At 35.2% G+C, this 18,355-nt stretch overlaps 1 protein-coding gene across 1 annotated transcript in view; it reads left to right on the forward strand.

The window, feature by feature from the left end:
* Positions 1-17,913, forward strand: part of cwc27 (CWC27 spliceosome associated cyclophilin) — a 47,480-nt gene extending 29,567 nt beyond the window's left edge. The window contains exons 11-13 of the mRNA XM_016242356.1: positions 3,818-3,918; positions 15,679-15,788; positions 17,797-17,913. Coding sequence (XP_016097842.1) covers positions 3,818-3,918; positions 15,679-15,788; positions 17,797-17,913 — 328 coding nt within the window. The remainder of the gene's footprint in view (positions 1-3,817; positions 3,919-15,678; positions 15,789-17,796) is intronic.
* The last annotated feature ends 442 nt before the right edge of the window (positions 17,914-18,355 follow it).

Genomic DNA, 18,355 nt, shown 5'->3' on the forward strand with positions numbered 1-18,355 from the left:
GTTTTTGCCCAGTCTCTTTCTTATTGTTGAATCATGAACACTGACCTTAATTGAGGCAAGTGAGGCCTGCAGTTCTTTAGATGTTGTTCTGGGTTCTTTTATGACCTCCTGGATGAGTCGTCGTTGTGCTCTTGGAGTAATTTTGGTTGGCTGGCCACTCCTGGGAAGGTTCACCACTGATCCAAGTTTTCTCCATTTGTGGATAATGGCTCTGACCGTGGTTCGCTGGAGTCTACAAAGCCTTAGAAATGGCTTCATAACCCTTTCTAGACTGATACATGTCAACTATTTTGTTTCTCATCTGTTCTTGAATTTCTTTAGATCGCGGCATGATGCGTTGCTCTTTAAGCATGCTTCTCTTTGTCAGACAGTTTCTATTTAAGTGATTTCTTGATTCAACAGGTCTGGCAGTAATCAGGCCTCCGTGTGGCTAGTGAAATTTAACTCCGCTTTCTAAAATAATGTGGTTAATCACAGTTCTTAATGATTTAAGAGGAGGGGCAGTTAATTTTTCACGTAGGGCCAGTTAGGTTTGTACAGCTTTTTCCCCTTAATAAATTAAATTATCATTTAAAAACTCCATTTTGTATTTACTTGCATTATCTTTGCATAATATGATCCAAGTTTTCTCCATTTGTGGATAATGGCTCTGACCGTGGTTCGCTGGAGTCTACAAAGCCTTAGAAATGGCTTCATAACCCTTTCTAGACTGATACATGTCAACTATTTTGTTTCTCATCTGTTCTTGAATTTCTTTAGATCGCGGCATGATGCGTTGCTCTTTAAGCATGCTTCTCTTTGTCAGACAGTTTCTATTTAAGTGATTTCTTGATTCAACAGGTCTGGCAGTAATCAGGCCTCCGTGTGGCTAGTGAAATTTAACTCCGCTTTCTAAAATAATGTGGTTAATCACAGTTCTTAATGATTTAAGAGGAGGGGCAGTTAATTTTTCACGTAGGGCCAGTTAGGTTTGTACAGCTTTTTCCCCTTAATAAATTAAATTATCATTTAAAAACTCCATTTTGTATTTACTTGCATTATCTTTGCATAATATTAAAATTGGTTTGATGATCTGAATCTTTTAAGTGTGACAAATAAAAAAAAACAGGACCTTCTCACGGCACTGTATATATAGGCTGCTGTCTCTTTAAGACCAAATGCACGGACCTAATACTGATACACATCTGTTTTTTTTCTCAGCTGTTTGCATTCACTTAAGACATAACCGACTGTGTTTACTAGAATACTTGCCAAAACGGGTATTTTAACATAATTTTGTGTGTATGTGAAAGTGGAATCAATTCGCTGTTCACGCGGTTTTTCTCCCTCTCTCTGCGTGTGCGTGCTGAGGGTGCATGCGGCAGAGGCTGAGCGCACAGAAAACAGCGCACAAGTTAAAATTGCCTGAATGTGTAAACTTGCAAGACAAAACGTGTAAATGATATACTTTAACTCTATGATGGTTAAACTTAACAGTTAATCCGCGAATCACACGCATGCCGAACCGTGCAGCCTGATCCGTACGGATCACGGATTATCTATGATCCGTTGCACCCCTAGTGTACAGGTAGCGCAATAAAATGCAATTGAGGTGTTTTTCATTTGAGCTGATCTGCAAGTCTTCTTTCTTTAGGGAGGTTTTTTGAATGCAGCCTCAGGTCAAAATTAGCCCAAATTGTTGTCATACTCATTTTGAAGAGCTCTGCAGTAGGCTTGCTGTGATAGACGGTGTTTTCGGTTATACCGGTGTTAAGCCGCAACACCGGTTACGTCATTTGCCTACCGCGGCACCGCCCCCCACCGTTGTTTTGATTTTTTTATAGTAACAAAAATCATTTAGCCTAGTTCAGTTAGAGGACAGACACTTTTAAAAGCTAAACGCTCAATGTGCAGCGTGCCGAACCGTGCGCGAACGACAGTGCACCACGGAGCAGGAGTCAGATTGTATTTATCACGTGAGGAGAGTGAGTCGAGCTGACTGACAAGAGTGAGGTGAGAAAGACAAGACAATGTCAAAATTTCAAAAAAATTGTTTAGAAAGGAAATACAAAGGCGCCTGTTTGGCAATATTTTAGATTTTGAAAAGCCTATTGACTGGAAGTTTTTTTAAAATATTCGTTTCTTATTTATTTGGTTCCACAGTGTTTGCTGATTACTTTATTTAAATGTTGCGTATTTTATTTATTTTATTTTACATCAAGGTGTATATGCCGTGCCTCCAAGCTTTCTTAATCGTTTTGCTAATAAACGTTCTATGTTTCTTATTTATTTGGTTCCACATTGTTTGCTGATTTTCAGTTTTATATACCTATTTAAACTTTGTGTAGCCTAAGTAATTTGTTATTTTATTAGGCATAGGCCTATATGGTGTATTTTTATTCGTTTTGTTAATAAAAGTTGTATGAGTTTAATGTTGTTGTTGCTTGAATTGAATCAAAGCCGAATTGCCGCTAATTTGAAAGTGAAAGTAAAATGTGCACGGCGCTTTTTCAAGCTATTTGAAAGCCAAGAAATCAGAGGAAAAGCGAGAAAACTCAAACGAACAATTGCTTGACGCCGATTTGCGGCAATTCAATTGCCGCCAATTTGAAAGTGAAAGTAAAATGTGCACGCCACTTTTACAAGCCATTTGAAAGCGAAGAAAAGAGGGATACTCAAACGAACTAACACCCCCACCCCCCAACCCCAACGGTGATACCAGTATTACCGGTGTTGTCACACGTCAATTAACCAATGGGAAAATTTTCTCACCGTCACAACCCTACTCTGTGAATTGACATTCACCAGTTTTGAAGCAGTGCTTTAGTGACGTAGCTGATTAGCTCCACAGCCATGCTAAAGATCATAGTGAGTTCACTGTTGAGCTCAGAGGGGTTGAGGTGTATCGGTTGAGCCACAACATCCCTTCTTGAGGTGCCAGAACCCTGGACTGTCTGGAAGCCATGCTGAACTTTTGATCTACCAAGGCGCCACAAGATTTATTAGAGAATTTTATACTTCAAATGCACGTATTTGTTTCTGACACGTTGGAACACTATGCCTAATGTAATTGTTGGTTTTATTCCCGTTTTTTGTGAACACTCAATCCCTTTGTTAATTGTGGAATAAAAAGCTTAATCATTTGGAAACCCCGGAGCTGAGGAGATGTTCATATCCTGTGTGCTGTTCTGAGGATTGTGTTTTCATATCAGCCATTTCAAATAAATAAATAATAATACAAAATGAAGATCAGCACCCTGCAGACATTCAGAAATGTGCTTGTTTTCTCCTTCTTGACTTTAGTTACAATCTCGAAATTCGCTCTTGCGAAACCGAGCCCTTTTTGATTTGTGACCGCATGTCAACAAATAACTTGGAGGAAGGCTTATGGAAGTATTTACACACATATGCACAGAACAAGAAAAAGAAATATCTGAATTTCACGAGGTTGTTGCTCTTTTGTTAGAACAAATGAATGGTTGTTCATATTTGAAATATTTTCGTGTCTGTGATGAGTTGGCTACAGCCAAGGTTTTTTTTTCGTAGACTAACATTTTTAAATTTCAATTTGTGCTTGAAAACATTCGCCCTTTTGAGTATGTTTAAGATTTGGCCATTGTCCATGTCACGTTAACTTGTTAAAATGTTTTATTCATTACTTGAATGATTTATCTCAGATAGCAGGAAAATATCTTCAATTGCTATGCATAAAAGTGTGCTACATGTTTTTGTTTCCGTAACATGTTTTTCCCTTCTACATTTTGCAAGACTTATTGAGAAAGTGTTCCTTCCAAGACTGGAAATTAATTCCAGCTCTCGGTTGAATGTCTTTCCACAGTGATGAATTGAGAAAAGAAGCTCGCCAGCTGAAGAAAGAATTACTTGCAATCAAACAGCGAAAAGAAGATGGTGTGAAGAAAGAAGAGGATGTCAGCGAGGGTGAGTGTCTGTGCCACAAAATCACAGCTGTTTGTCTTTTCATTGACAGAATTTGAAAAAGCTCTGTAAAATTACCAGTATTCTTTGAAATGTCATGTTTTGTACTGTTTTAACAGTGAAAGTGTCATTTATTTCTCACATATGGTGTAATGAAAGTTTTTCAACCGCTCCCAAGATCAAGTCAACATGATCCTCCAAACAACTGAATTGTTCTTTTTTCGGAGGCTTGTTTTTCTACATCAGGCCTTGCTTTTTATGTCAGAAATATCTGAAGCTGCTGTGTGTGTGTGTGTGTGTGTGTATTTTTAAAGCCTGAATGTTGGCTGAGTGAGTGAGTGTGTGGACAACATTAATCGTTTGGCATTGCTAGCTGTTATTTAGTCGATACTTTTAGACATGCCTAGTTAATTGCATACCTTTTGTGAGCATTTTGAAGAGCAGTGAAACTTTTTTGGTCATTATTCGGTAATTGTTTACTCAACCCCATGTCATTCCAAACCTGGGAAATCTTTGGAATACATAAGAAGAAATTTTACATAATGTCCTAAAAGAGGGCCCATTGTCATTTGTTATTTAATATGTTGATTGGATTGTTCAAACTCTTCAGTTGGATTTGCACTTTGTCAGAGTCTTTCCGATTTATATATATATATATATATATATATACTATTTGATCAGTAAAATAAAGTAAATTACATTTGTTTAAATATAGCCCATTGAAAGCAGCAGTGACCAGAGTCTGTCAGTCTCTACAAATGGCCCAATGAAATGGTCCATGCCACTGTTTCAATTTTTCTTTTGAATCCATACACTACCTTTGTGTCTAATTAACTGAAATCATGAAACCTACACAATTTAACAGCAATTCATAAACAGTTTAACAACAATTAAATTTTAAGGCCCTAAGAAACACGTTTTTTTCTCTTTTCTCAAATTCCGGTTTATTTTTTTACCAAGTTCTGTGTTTTTCATTAATTTTTTGGATTCCATTTGAATGGTTTCATTAAATGTTAATAATAATCATAATGTTAAAAGCATTTCTAATTAATCGATTTTATTTAAATATTAAAAAAAACGTTTCTTATTTATTTTTTAATTTTTTCCAGAATTACGGTGTTGTGTTTTTATATTTTTCTGGTAAATAAATTCTGGTAAATATTTTTTTCCCCAGGTAAATATCCCTTAAAAGAATAAAAAGTAGACTTTATTATTAAAAATAGACTTTATTTTCATTATGCAAAATATAGTTACATTTTTTTCCCCTCCACTTCAAACTGAAATGAAATATGACCAGGACATACTTTCATTTGATTCACTCATTGACTGGTGTGATTGTAACAGGACTCTCAAACTCGTGTGAAGGAGTGGTGTGGGTCTTCGAGACAAGTCTGGGTCAAGTTATTACAATAAAGTTAAAGTCTAGTTTCTAATATTCTCCTGTTTGACTTTGCAAAGTCAAGTGTTTCTGTGCTCTGACAGCATTCCTTTCTAATATTTATCATAACCATAGAAATGTGCCTCCACCTCCCAAATGTCTGCAAACTTAATATTTTGTGGCCAAATCAGACAAGAGCAACAAGCTATTTGAAGGTTCCTGTCTTTACCTGACGAAGACATTATCCTCACAGGACTTTTGAGCTGTGCATCAGTGATGAAGAGGAAGTGTGATCAGAAGAGTGAACTGGTTTTCGCTTAGATGGTCCATTCAGTCTAACATCTATTGGTAAAGGCACTAAGAACTTGCCGGAAGTGCAAACAGGGCTCAAAGCCTTTTCTGTTTCTCAGATCCAGAGAGCACTCCAGGCTCTAGGCTTTTTGCTTCATGCTTGAGATTTGCGCAGACAAACCTTTGACCTCTACAGGGCTTTCCAATAGCCCTGTTGTATATCACTGTCTTCACATTGTGTGTTTTCAGGGGGCAAAGGTGTGTCCCCTCACCCTAGTCAATATTTTTTAACGTTTGGCCTGGAATGTCCTATTTGCACTCAGCGGCCAGTGCATGTTTAAGGCCTACTTACTTGAGCAAGAAAGACGGCATTTATTCAAAAAAGAATTACAAAGAGCCATTTTAGAGAGTTTGTGCGATGACATAATCATTAGTTTAAACTTTAGTTAGTTGAACTTAACGTTTAGAATTTAGAATGTGTAACAAATTGAATTGCACATGCAAATGTACAATAGTACAGAAGGCTTTAACATTCTCTCATTTGCTCTTCATTTGGCGCTATTACAGTTTCTTGACAAAATGCTTAAACAGTCATTTGTGCCAGTACGGTGTTGACATTATCCGCATTTTTGTGGGCAATGTGGAGTGACCAGTCTTTGCTTATACAATACAATTTAAAATAAATAAATAAAAATGTAAGTGTTACAAATCGTAATGCTGACAGAGGTACATTATGTTTTTAAGACTGTCAGTTTTGTGTTTCGAAGGGCTTTCGTAATGACCGTGAAAGACACGTTTTACCAAACTGTTAAAAACACGTGAAACGCTCACGTCGTTGTGGATAGATATGCAGATATTTATTTATTATTGATTTAATTATTCACAGACAAAAATTACAGTGGCAGAAATGGACTTTTGCCCACTGGAACCCATTTGCCAATCGTCTTTGTAAACAGACTGTGCAAATGTCATGCTTTTAAGTAGCAAAGTTAAAAAAATTTAAAAAGTTGTAAACGTTTAACAGTTCTCTGTGCTTAAATTGCACAGATTGTGGGGAAATTGATTTAATTCCTTAATAATAATAGTAATAATTCCTTATATTTTAATAATTATTATTTATTCTTTCATTATTATTATTTTTATTATTATAAACAAATTATCTAAATATAACTTAATTCTAAGAAAAGTCCATAAAAATAGTGCACAATGTAGTTTAATATTAATATTAAGGAATTTTGTGCCACAATTACGTAATCGTTCAAAGCGGCAATTAATCGTTCAAAGTCCACTTATGTTATTCTGGACGCTTAAGATATGTTTTTTTCTTTCTACATGTTATCTTAAGGGTTTTTACATTGTTTTAGTTTTAGTATAACATTTATAATACAATTCATATTTTAAATAATTTTTATAATTTAAAGAAGAAACCAATCCGATGTATAACATATGTTGACATTTGAGGCTTAATACTATTGAAAAGCACTAAAGGTTTTTCAGTTAGAGTGTTTTCAGCTTGTTTATTTTCATATAAAAATATGGCATGCAGTTGCATCAAACAATGGTATAAACATCATTCAATGTATATTGTGATAATCGTAATTAATAATCGCAATTACAATTTCAAGTGAATAATCGACAATTACGATTTTTGTCATAATCGTGCAGCCCTGATATGTGTGTGTGTGTATATATATATATATATATATATATATATATTATAAAAATTTATATATTTTTATATATTGTTAATATTTATTAACATTTTTTATAAATCTTTAAAAAAAATGATTAATCATTTTTACATTAATTTATGACTGCATATACTAACATTAAAATGTACACATACGATCTGTTCATTTTCAACTTAACTTAAAGTGCAAGAATAATAATTCTAAATCACGTTTAAAACTGAACTTCAGTCCTCACATTTGAAACTGTCCTCGTTGATGTTCTGCTTCTCTGTTAAAGTGAAAGTGGGCTCTCTTGCCATCTAGTCATCTGGTCCCACCTCCTAATCTCAATGTTTGGGTTTGAGTCCGCCTCTCTAGTGTTCATGTGTCCACAGAGGCTACTTCCAGCTTTGTATTCAGTCCCGAAAGCAAACACATTCCTCCCCTCTCTCTCTAATAACAGCAAGCCACTCTCTTGGCATCTGCTATCTTATTTTAGGAAGAAGCCAATTGTCTCCTCCGCAATTCAGCAAGCAAACTAGAAGACATTTGTACCTTTCTAAATTATTATTTTCGACAGACATCTCTTCAGTTTTCAAGACATAAATTATAGCATGTTCGTAGTCTGGTTTTCTCTTTCTTGGCATGGCTGTGATTTGTGAGAGCCAAAAATAAGAGAGACATGCTAAAAACACAGTCCGTTTTTACCCACCCTAAATGATGTGGCAACATTCTTTCTACCACTCGGAGTTATTTATACAGGTTATGCCTATGTGCACAGGGTGTTTTATTTCAATCAAACACATTGATGTGCACAAGAAATTGTAAGAGCGTAATCTTATAAAAAGATGTAATAGCCTTTTATTTCTTATCAAAGAATTTCATTGCATTTGTGTACTTGCACTAGATTTGCCACCAGTAAATATCAACATCATATTTTTCATTTTTTGAAGTAGAACTTTTAGTTGGTAGCTGTGAATTGGATAAGTTCACTAAAATACAGTAAAACTGTAATACTGTGAAATATTATTTCAATTTAAAATAACTTTTCTATTTGAATATTTTTTTTAATGTAGTTTATTCCTGTGATCAAAGCTGAATTTTCAGCATCATTACTCCAGTCTTCATTGTCACGTGATCCTTCAGAAATCATTCTGATATGCTGATTTGCTGCTGATTTATCAATTATTAGTGCTCAGTTATAAATAATGATTCTTAATATTATTAATGTTGAAAACCAGTTTTGTTGCATAATATATTTTCTTCATGATTCTTTGCTGTATATAATATCCAAAATAACAGAATTGATTTGAAATAGAAATGTTTTGTAGCATTATAAATGTCTTTACTGTCACTTTTGATCCATTTAATGCATCTTTGATAGATGCATTAGAAGTGTTAATTAAATCTTAATTAGATATTTTCTTTAAATGTTTGAATGTATCACAGTTGAAAATATGAAGCAGCACAACTGGTTTCAACATTGATAATAAGAAGAAATGGGTCTTGAGCAGCAAATCAGCATATTTAATTTAAAAGAGTAATTTAATTATTTAATTTATTATTTTAATGATTAATTATTTTTTAATTAATGTATTAATTGAATCTATTAAAATAGACAACAGTTCTTTTAAATTATTACACTATGTTTCACAGTATGATTTTTTTTTTACTGTATTTTTGATTAAATGCATTCTTAGTTAGTATAAGAGACTTCTTTCTCACAAAAAAAAGTATTTATTACGTTTATATAGAATATAAAATATATTCTATTATATGTATAATATTTGGGGTTCAGTACCAGTTAAGCTCAATCAACTGAATTTATGGCGTAATGTTGATTCCGACAAAATTCATTTCCATTTATCTCGAAATATATATTAAAAATATGCTACAGTGAGGCACTTACAATGGAAATAAATGGGGCCTATCCATAAACATTAACATACTCATTGTTTTAAAAGTATAGCTACAAGATGGAAACAGTAGGCATGTTGAAATATTTTCGTGTGAAAAAAATATTTGCTAACCTTGTAAATGTAAAGTTATCGCCAATGCAACAGCTAAAACCCTAAAATAAATGTAAAAAATATTGGCTTTACAGCTCCAAAAATACACAAGTTTCAACAGAAGAATGAATGTATATGGTTTTATAAAATTATAAACTTCACATTTCTCATTTTAAATGCTCCAAAATTCACTGCTATGTTAAGTGTCTCATCATCATCTCTGAGGGTTTTTTTTTTTTTAAAGAAAAGAAGGGATCTATTGAGAGCCACAATTTCTAATAAAACGTTGTAAATAAGCCTGTGTAGAAGGGCCTTCAAAGATTGACTTTGACAAAGGTTGAGAACTGCTGCCTTCATGTGTAATTATTTTTGGTAACCTACATTTTTAAGGTGATTGCGATCCTACACATAAATTATGGTGGTGTCTTGAACACCAGATTAACTGTGTTCCTTCTGATTAAGCTCAGATCTTTAACATTGAATTACAACAGTGTAACACCCAGCAGAAGCTCAGGTCTTCCTGTGCTGAAGATGCCGGCGCTGACTGATAGACCCCAGTTACTGTAGCTTCAAGAAGCCTTGAATTCATCCCCTCGATCTTGACCAGCAAAAGGGAAATAATCCACCTCCCAAATGACGAGGTGTTTGTCGTCCCCATCAACCCCCTGTTGCCGGTTGCTTGATTTGTAGCTCTTTTTGGCCTGAGTGACAGGAGAGCGATGGAATGTTGTTAGAATAGCCGTCAAACTCAAAGACAGTACTTAGCAACACCAGCTGGAGTCGATGGAGTGTGCTGCTGTTGTAGGCCCTAAGGGTGCCATCATTCAGCAGGCCTGCGAGTCGCGGTCTGCAGCTGGGCCCGAGCGCGAGCGCTGAGCAGGCCGAGTGGAAGGCATCACTTTTTGCTAACATAAATCAGATAGAAAAGGGTTGTTACCAGCGCTGACTTTTCAGAAAGGTGATTTCAATCACAGCTCTGAATTTGTGGCATTCATGCGTTGAATGCCTGTGTAAATGAGTAATTGCATGGTTTGAGTAGCTAATGACAGCCATTGTCTTTAAATAACCTGTTTCACTCAAACTTTAGTTACTCAATTAAGTTCCACTCTACCTGAACATTACACCTCGGGTAAGTCCGGCCCAGAAATGCTTTCAACTAAAGGACGAGATGTTTGCCTGTCAGGCATATGAATGGGATCCAGTTCAACATGTGTTTAGGTTCTTGTGTCCTGTTAAAGTGGGTCTCGCCTAAAGTCATAGGATACATCAATCACAACTAACGATAAACTTTGTAAACGACCAATCTAACGATTATTAGAATAATCATTCAACTGTATTGGTGATTAATGCTACAGTTATTTAACTGCTCTAAAATAATTCAGATCTTGTTAGTTTAACCATTTTAAAACAGCATTTAATTACCATCACTGCAATTTAATGTAAAAAAAAAAAAAACAAGAACTTTTTTCTTTTTTTCCCCCTCCATTCTCTATTAAAACAATAGCCTCATAATAAACTATACTTAAAAAAAAAATTATTATATATATATATATATATATATATATATATATATATTTAAATGACCAACTTTATTAATTGAACTGATTAAAACGGCATCTTCATTTCTTGTCACATCATGGTCTGGTTAAAAAGCATTGTCATATGAGTCTAAAATTATCCCATGTTAAAAATAATCCCATTTTGTGAGATCAAAGGACTATTAAACAACAAAAAAATAACAACAAAAATATGAACATACTTATCAACATTTTGTAATGTAATATTGACTCTTTGGCCCTATTCAACGCTATCTGTAGCTTCTTGAATGTTTGAAATTTTATTTCTGAGTCAAGCAGTTTATTTATTCACTGAGTCACAACTGACAAGTCTTAATTTAAAATTTTATTCTAGGTAATTTTATTATATTTTAAAAAATTTTTACAAAGACGGTGTTCAAAAGTTTAAGGGCAGTAGGATTTTTTTTATGTTTTGAAAGTCTCTTAGGTTCACCATGGTTGCATTTATGCAATCAAAAATGTAGTTAAAAATAATTTTTACAATTCAAAATAAATTGTGTTTTTATATTTAAAACGTAGTTTACTCCCCTGATCAAAGCTGAATTTTCAGCATCATTGCTCCAGTCTTCAGTGTCAACGAACCTTTAGAAATCATTCTAATATGCTGTTTGCTGCTCAAGAAACTTGTATAATTATTCTTAATGCTGAAAAGTTGTGCTGCTTAATATTTTTGTGGAAACTGATATTTATTTTTTGAGGATTATTTGAATGAATAGAAAGTTTTTAAATAACAGCATTTATTTGAAATAAAAATATTTTGTAACATTGAATACGGTTGCTTTTTATTACGTTAATGCATCCTTGCTGAAGAACAGTATTCATTTTTTTCCAGAAAAAATATTACTGACCCCAAATTTTTCAACGATATTTGATGAATATAATATAATATAATTTAGTAGTCCTTTAAAGAAACGTTAAAACTGTTGTAGCAATATTTATTTCTGATTTATTGCCATGTATGCACTGCATATACAAACTACTCAAAGAATGTAAAAGTTCTTGTACTTTGTTTTAATACATGTTTATTTCAGTCCTATCAAATCTGTATCTTTCACTGTCTGGACAGCGACCATGATAAACATGCTTTCAGCTCATATTGGCAGCCCTTGTTTTATAGATTTGAAAAGAGGTAGAGTGTTCGGTTTTCTACACAGTCAATGTGTTTTAATAGTCTTTGGCTCATTACTTTCTTTCTGTCTTTCTAGTTTTCTATTAGCTCATGCCACAGACTAAACATTTTCAAACACAGTCAGTGGCTCTCAGACGAACGCATGGCACGCTCTCTCGGTTGCTGAAAAGCAAATTTCCAGCCTCTCTCCAGTGTGGTTTTCAGTGCACCATAAATACGAAGAATAAACAAGTGTTCCATTTGTGAGGGGAAAAAGATTTTTCGTTACATGACAGCGCTAACGTGAAATAAATCACCCAGATGTTGGAGGCTCCGTCTGATGTAGTTTGTTCCCCTTGAGCTTGCTGTGGAGAAAGCATTCAGTCATAGTTGCCGTGAGGGCAGGTGTAGTCGAAAGAGGCTCTGTACCGCCGGGGCGATCTGTGACGTCAGCGCCCGCCGTCTGAGCTGGGGAATTTGCAGTGGCACATTAATGCCTGTAGACAACAGTCCAGCCTTGATGATATTGACTTTTCCAATTCCTGCAATTCTGGCATGGGATTTGTAGAATACACTTTATTTTTAGGCACCTTTCAAATTGGTGCGTATGATTAGGAGAGAATTTTATATGACCATTATGACGTCTTAATCCTCTTGCAGGATTCAAGGTTTTTTAATGTAAGCATTTGTAGTAGGAAACCCATTTAATTGGATAATGCTGTGTTTTAGCATTGTCTGTACATCACACAATGAGCTGTTGTCCAAGGTTTGTTGTCATTTGTTTAAACATTGTAAGAGTTTAAACATTCCAGTCCCATTCCAGAGTCTTTTTTTTAATTGTGCGTGTGTTTTCTTAAACCAGACAGAAAAAGGTCTAATATGTAGTAAACCATTCACATTTTCAGCTACAATTTTAGGGGGAAAAAATTATATTTAAAAGGAAACAAAATATCTAGCATTTTACATGAATACGTTGGCAGGTCGCTAACATGTAGTTTACACCTGGATAATTTTGCTTTGACTTAATTTTACCTGCCATGTAGAAAATGGATTTAATATCTAATAAAATGCAGTTACAGGAAAATGCATACTGTATGATGATTTGACTCTTCTGAATATTTATTATTGAATATTTATGAAATATTCACACTCGCACATCTTATCCCACTCTCCCCATCAGTGTTGGGTAAGTTACTCAAAAAAAGTAATCCACTACAAATTACTAATTACTTCTTTAAAATTGTAGTTTGATTACATTACTGATTACTGCATTTAAAAAGTAATTGGATTACTAATTACTTTACTTTCAAGTTACTTTCAAGTTTACTTTATTTTTGAAGCTATCAAACCTAAAAAATACACTACAAAGTGAAACTCATAGTTCTTTCGTTAATTTAATATTGACTGAAAAATTACACAAGTATTATTTGTATACACTCGCAATAGCAACAAAACTTATTTTTTTGGTTTTGTAAAATAAAGGAAACAAATAGGATGCGCTTTCTGCATTCTCAGTCTCCGCGGATTTCTTCCTTAAACGAGTCACTAAAATGAACGAAAATGGCATGAGAAATATATCTAAAGAAAGCTTGAAGTGTCTATTTTTATTTTTAGTCATGTCGAAAACAAATATTCTCTGATAAAATAATCCATATGAAACCAATGCGAGTTACAGTCTTTCCCGTCTGAGCTCACCTATAATGTGATCACGCCCCCAACACCAGGCTTGAGACGCGCGAATATGTGAACGCTCACATCACCTCCATAAACAAAGAAAGAATCATCAAGTTCATCTCGACTACTTTTAGTTTTTGGAAGAAGACGTGCTGTGGGGAATAAGCCTTAAATTTACCTCAGAAGAAGAATGCGATGCGACGCGGCTTAATCCAGCGGAGAATCTCATTCTGATGTAGGGCTGCACGATTAATCGAATGCGATTTGTCATGCGCATTTTGTTAGTAAAGCCGGTTCTGTAATCAGCAGGAAATCATCATCACGTGCTTTCAGATAAAGCAGCATTTACTACACATAGCCGTAGTTCACTGACAAGTTACGCAAAAATAATCGCAGACAATTTTATTGCGCGATTCTGAAATCGAAGAAATCGTTGGCGGTAATGACAGCTGTTTGCATAGCTTCTCAGTGAACTACGGCTCTGTGAAGTAAATGCTGCTCCATCTGAAAGCATGTGAAAATACCACATTTAATATCACATTAAAACTCACTTCATAACGTCAGTCGAAAAAAAAGTGTTTGAAATAAATCCTTCTGTGAGATGCTGTGGCTTCTTACACAGAATAAGGCACACAACATATTTCATAGTATTTAAGCAGTGATAAAGGCATTGCATTATAAATATACTTTATTTTAATTAAACTTATAATAAGAAGAACTCCGATAAACCGTATATTTCCGTAGTCGTGTTTTTATTAGTCACGTTGAATTGATGAAAGCAGTTGAATCTTCTGTTTATTCAGCTGCAGCGATGATGAAATTCTTCTGCGAGGCGTACTTGGAGTTTCAGCGCGAGAGCGCCCTCTGGCCTTTGGATGGAGATTTACTGCTGATCACAGAACCGTGCTTCACTGAAAGATACGCATGACAATCGCAGCTTCTGTCTAATCGCAATCCCGATTCCATTTCGATTTATCGTGCAGCCCTATTCTGAGGAGTCACTTATTTTTACTTGGCCTATATTAGTGTTATTGTGACAAACTTGTACACATTCACTTGTTGAACTTTTCCCAAACTATAATGCCAGACTAAAATATGTGAAATCGAGTGCCACACTTTGAAATATGATAGACAACCTTTCATTGCATCTAAATGTTGTAGGATTAATCTGCATTTTAGCAACTGTAAATTAATTGGCCAAGGAATTATATTATTTAAGGAAAGAATGGTTTATTCTTATTATTTTCATGAATGTAACTATTCATTGAACTTTGTGTCCAAAACCCTGTTTTCTGTGGTAAAATCGCTGTAAGGCATATCATCTTGTGATGTTTGTTTACTGTCGTCTTTCTGGTTTACGTTTCACTTGGAAATGAAAAATCCCTTGGTTTTGGAAAGCATGTTGTGCACACTTACGCTGCAAAATGGCATCAAATAAAGCTGTTATAATATGATAGAGGACATGACAGAACTGGTTTATTTCATTAGATGCTGACATTTGCCATTTCTCATGCTCTTCTGTCTTTTTTCCCCCTTATTTTGTAGTGTTCGCTGTGACTATCTTGAATGATGGGAGAGCCTCCGTGTTACATAAACACATTTTGATGTGTTTCCCATTTAATTTGTTTAATCCTCTCAGTATACATGTCTGTATATCACATGTGTTTCCTTATAATTTGAATAAAATCCAACTCTTTATAGTGCAGAAAGTCATTTGGACTGCAAAAGTCATACATTTTGGCCTTTGCACTGATGAGGGTCTTAGGACCTACATTTTGGCATTGGCGATATGATTATTCTTGGAAGGAAGTGGCCCACAGGAGCTGTCATCTTCATCTAAGTTTATAGCAGTATAAATTTTATGTATTTCATAGTTATGTCCATATGATAGTAATAACTTCTGCTCTGGAATTCGGCTGTTTTTCTTTTCATGTAAATCCTTTCAAGTTAGTCACACTACTATATATATAAAATATAAAATAATAGACAGATTGATCCCTGAAGGGAAGTTAATTTCTCTTATCTAGATTGTAATCGCTCTTGTTTTCTCTCAAAGGTGACAGTAAGCCGACCAGTGAGGCGGTGACAGAGTACCTGGAGAGCAGGAAGAAGTATGAAGACATGAGGAAGCAGAAACTGAAGAAAGGTTCTGGCCGAGAGGCTCAGGTAAGTCGTAGCTTCAAGACACTACGATTTTCTTCAGCTCTTATAATGGTAAAGATTAGATTTGGAAAGTTCTGGCTTATTCCAGCTTGAAATAAATGACAAGTTTCTTCTTAAAGGAACAGTTTACCTAAGAATGAGAATGCTGCCATCATTTACGCAAGTTCCAAAACTTTTTGACTTTCTTTTTTCTGTGAAACACTTTTTCAAATATTGTGGCAACTTGTGTGCTTTATTGCAAGTTCAAAGTCTAAAGTCATACTTTGTGCGACAAACAGAGTGAAATTTTATTCGTCATTTATTGACAATGCAATACTAATACTAAATTACTTCAAATGCACAAAACATGAAGCACAAGACTTATTATTAGTTTATACTGAAACTGTAAATATAATGGTAGAAGACTGGAAAAAAGGTAAATTCTTCCAAGTGTCAAGAATTCAGACAGTCGACATGTTATAAATATTGCCATTAACACAAAGAAAAAAAGACGCAAACAGTAGGCGCGTTTCCATTGCCCTTCAAATTGCGCAAATTGAAATTACGAATTGAAAATACGCCTAATGGAAACGCGTCAATTTTGCAAAAACGCCCATATATCGCAAAAAAGTTTTTACGCTCTCATGAGGTGGTTTTTCAGGCAATGCGAAAAAGGATTAATTCGCAAAACTGCAATGGAAACTGCTTTTTCGCATTTACAGGTCACATGGCGTATGTAAAAAGTCATATGATCATTCTTCAATGTTCTATAACCTCCAAGAAACACTTCATAAGTGGCCGTGCTCCAGTATAAGGGGCTTTCCCTACTATTAATACTTAGACAATTTACACTGCACATGTCTGTGGTGCAGTGTGGCTCTGATACGGCCACTGAAGCGGATTACGGCCACTCAATGCTTGTGTTTATGTTTTTATACAGTCTATGGTTTATTCCAGCCGCGCCACACACGTTTCTGAAGTGGCTCTCTTTGCTGCTTCTGTAAAGATACACACATAAGCCTCCTTTGAATAAATATAGCCAAAATCCGTCAAATCCCACCAAAATCTGTTGCCATGACTTATCGCGAGAGGCAAAAGGTTACGTTTTAGCCGCATAACATTGGTTAATGGAAACGCCGTCATTTCGCAATACTTTTTTATCGACATTCAGAAAATATCGCCAAAGTTTTGCGCAAATCTGTAATGGAAACGCGCCTAGTGATAAATAATGTGTTTTTGTGTGTTTTTCTTCAAATAACATGAACTTTGGCTGTATGTAGTTCATTTTACATTTCCTTCACTTGTTTTCACTATTAAATACAAAAGTCTATCAATAAGAACAAGAAGTGCTATTTAAACCATTCCCTTTTCTAAAAGATTCCACCATACTGTGCAAATGTTGAGAGTTTTGCTTGTGGGCTATCATTCAGAATTTGCAAGTTATTTGTTCGTGCGGTCTACCACAGAGTCTGACCACAGGCTGTTAGTCAATTATCTGTTGTAAGGTCAATTGAATTATTCATAGCAAAGATTTGACTCGAGAATAAATCGAATGTCACTACTTGAAGATGCTTGAGGGCATGCCAAAATTATTTTCAGTGAATGACCGTCTGATTCAGCTGTTTTTGTCCATACAATGGACATCAGTGGAGTCCCAAACAACACTGGACCTTATTTACTTTTATTGTTTGGACACACTGAACATTTTTCAAAATATCTTCCATAGAACCCAATACAAAATGTAGTGCCTCACAGATTAATCATTTGAAGATTCAAAGTACAAAAGTTCAATATAAAGTAGATAAATATAAATCTTTCACACTACTCAAACTTATATCATCACAAAAAATATTTTTATTGAATAAATTACTATTGAATAGAAGAATGGAAGTCATACAGATTTGGAATGAAATGAGGGTGATGACTGGATTTTCTAGATGAACTGTCCCTTTGAATATGCACAGAGCTTTTTTTTTTTATTATTCAAAAACACCCGAAAGTCAAAATAACACGCTTTCTCTTGTCTCTAAAGACACTCGCCCTTTTGGATCGCTTCAAATCCAAACTATCATCTGCGATTTCGGAGACTCCTAGTGTTCCAGAGGAAGACGTCGAGGAACTTGGCGAGGATGACGATAAGGGCTGGTGAGTTGCTTTTTCTCGCTTCTCCATTCCTACAGAGGTTTAATGCACTAATGGACTTGCAGTTGTCTGTGATCAAATGCATTCTCAGTAACTCGCGCCTCATTGGTTGTCCCAATGCACAGCTACTGTTTCGCATTAAGGTAGCAGAGCTATTTATTTGGACTAACATAGCAAAACGTTCATACCTCTCCCCACATCAGGCACAGCTGCTTGCCTTAAGTGTGCCTGAGCCACCTCGCTCTCCAGCCAAGTAATGCGTTTGGCTCTGCAGCGCGCTGACACCATTAGAACAGTATGCAGTGTTTGTTTTTGCTGCGCTGCAATAGCCACTTGTGGAGAAGTAGTTTTCTCAGCTGACTTAACTGAGTAAATAACTGCTTCAGCAGACGAAGTGCCCAGATGGAACGTGTCTCACCCACCGAACGCCAGACAGGGCACGTCAACCT

The sequence above is a fragment of the Sinocyclocheilus grahami genome, unplaced genomic scaffold (genome assembly GCF_001515645.1).
Source record: "Sinocyclocheilus grahami isolate Dianchi unplaced genomic scaffold, SAMN03320097.WGS_v1.1 scaffold655.1, whole genome shotgun sequence".
In the NCBI taxonomy this organism is placed as follows: Eukaryota; Metazoa; Chordata; class Actinopteri; order Cypriniformes; family Cyprinidae; genus Sinocyclocheilus; species Sinocyclocheilus grahami.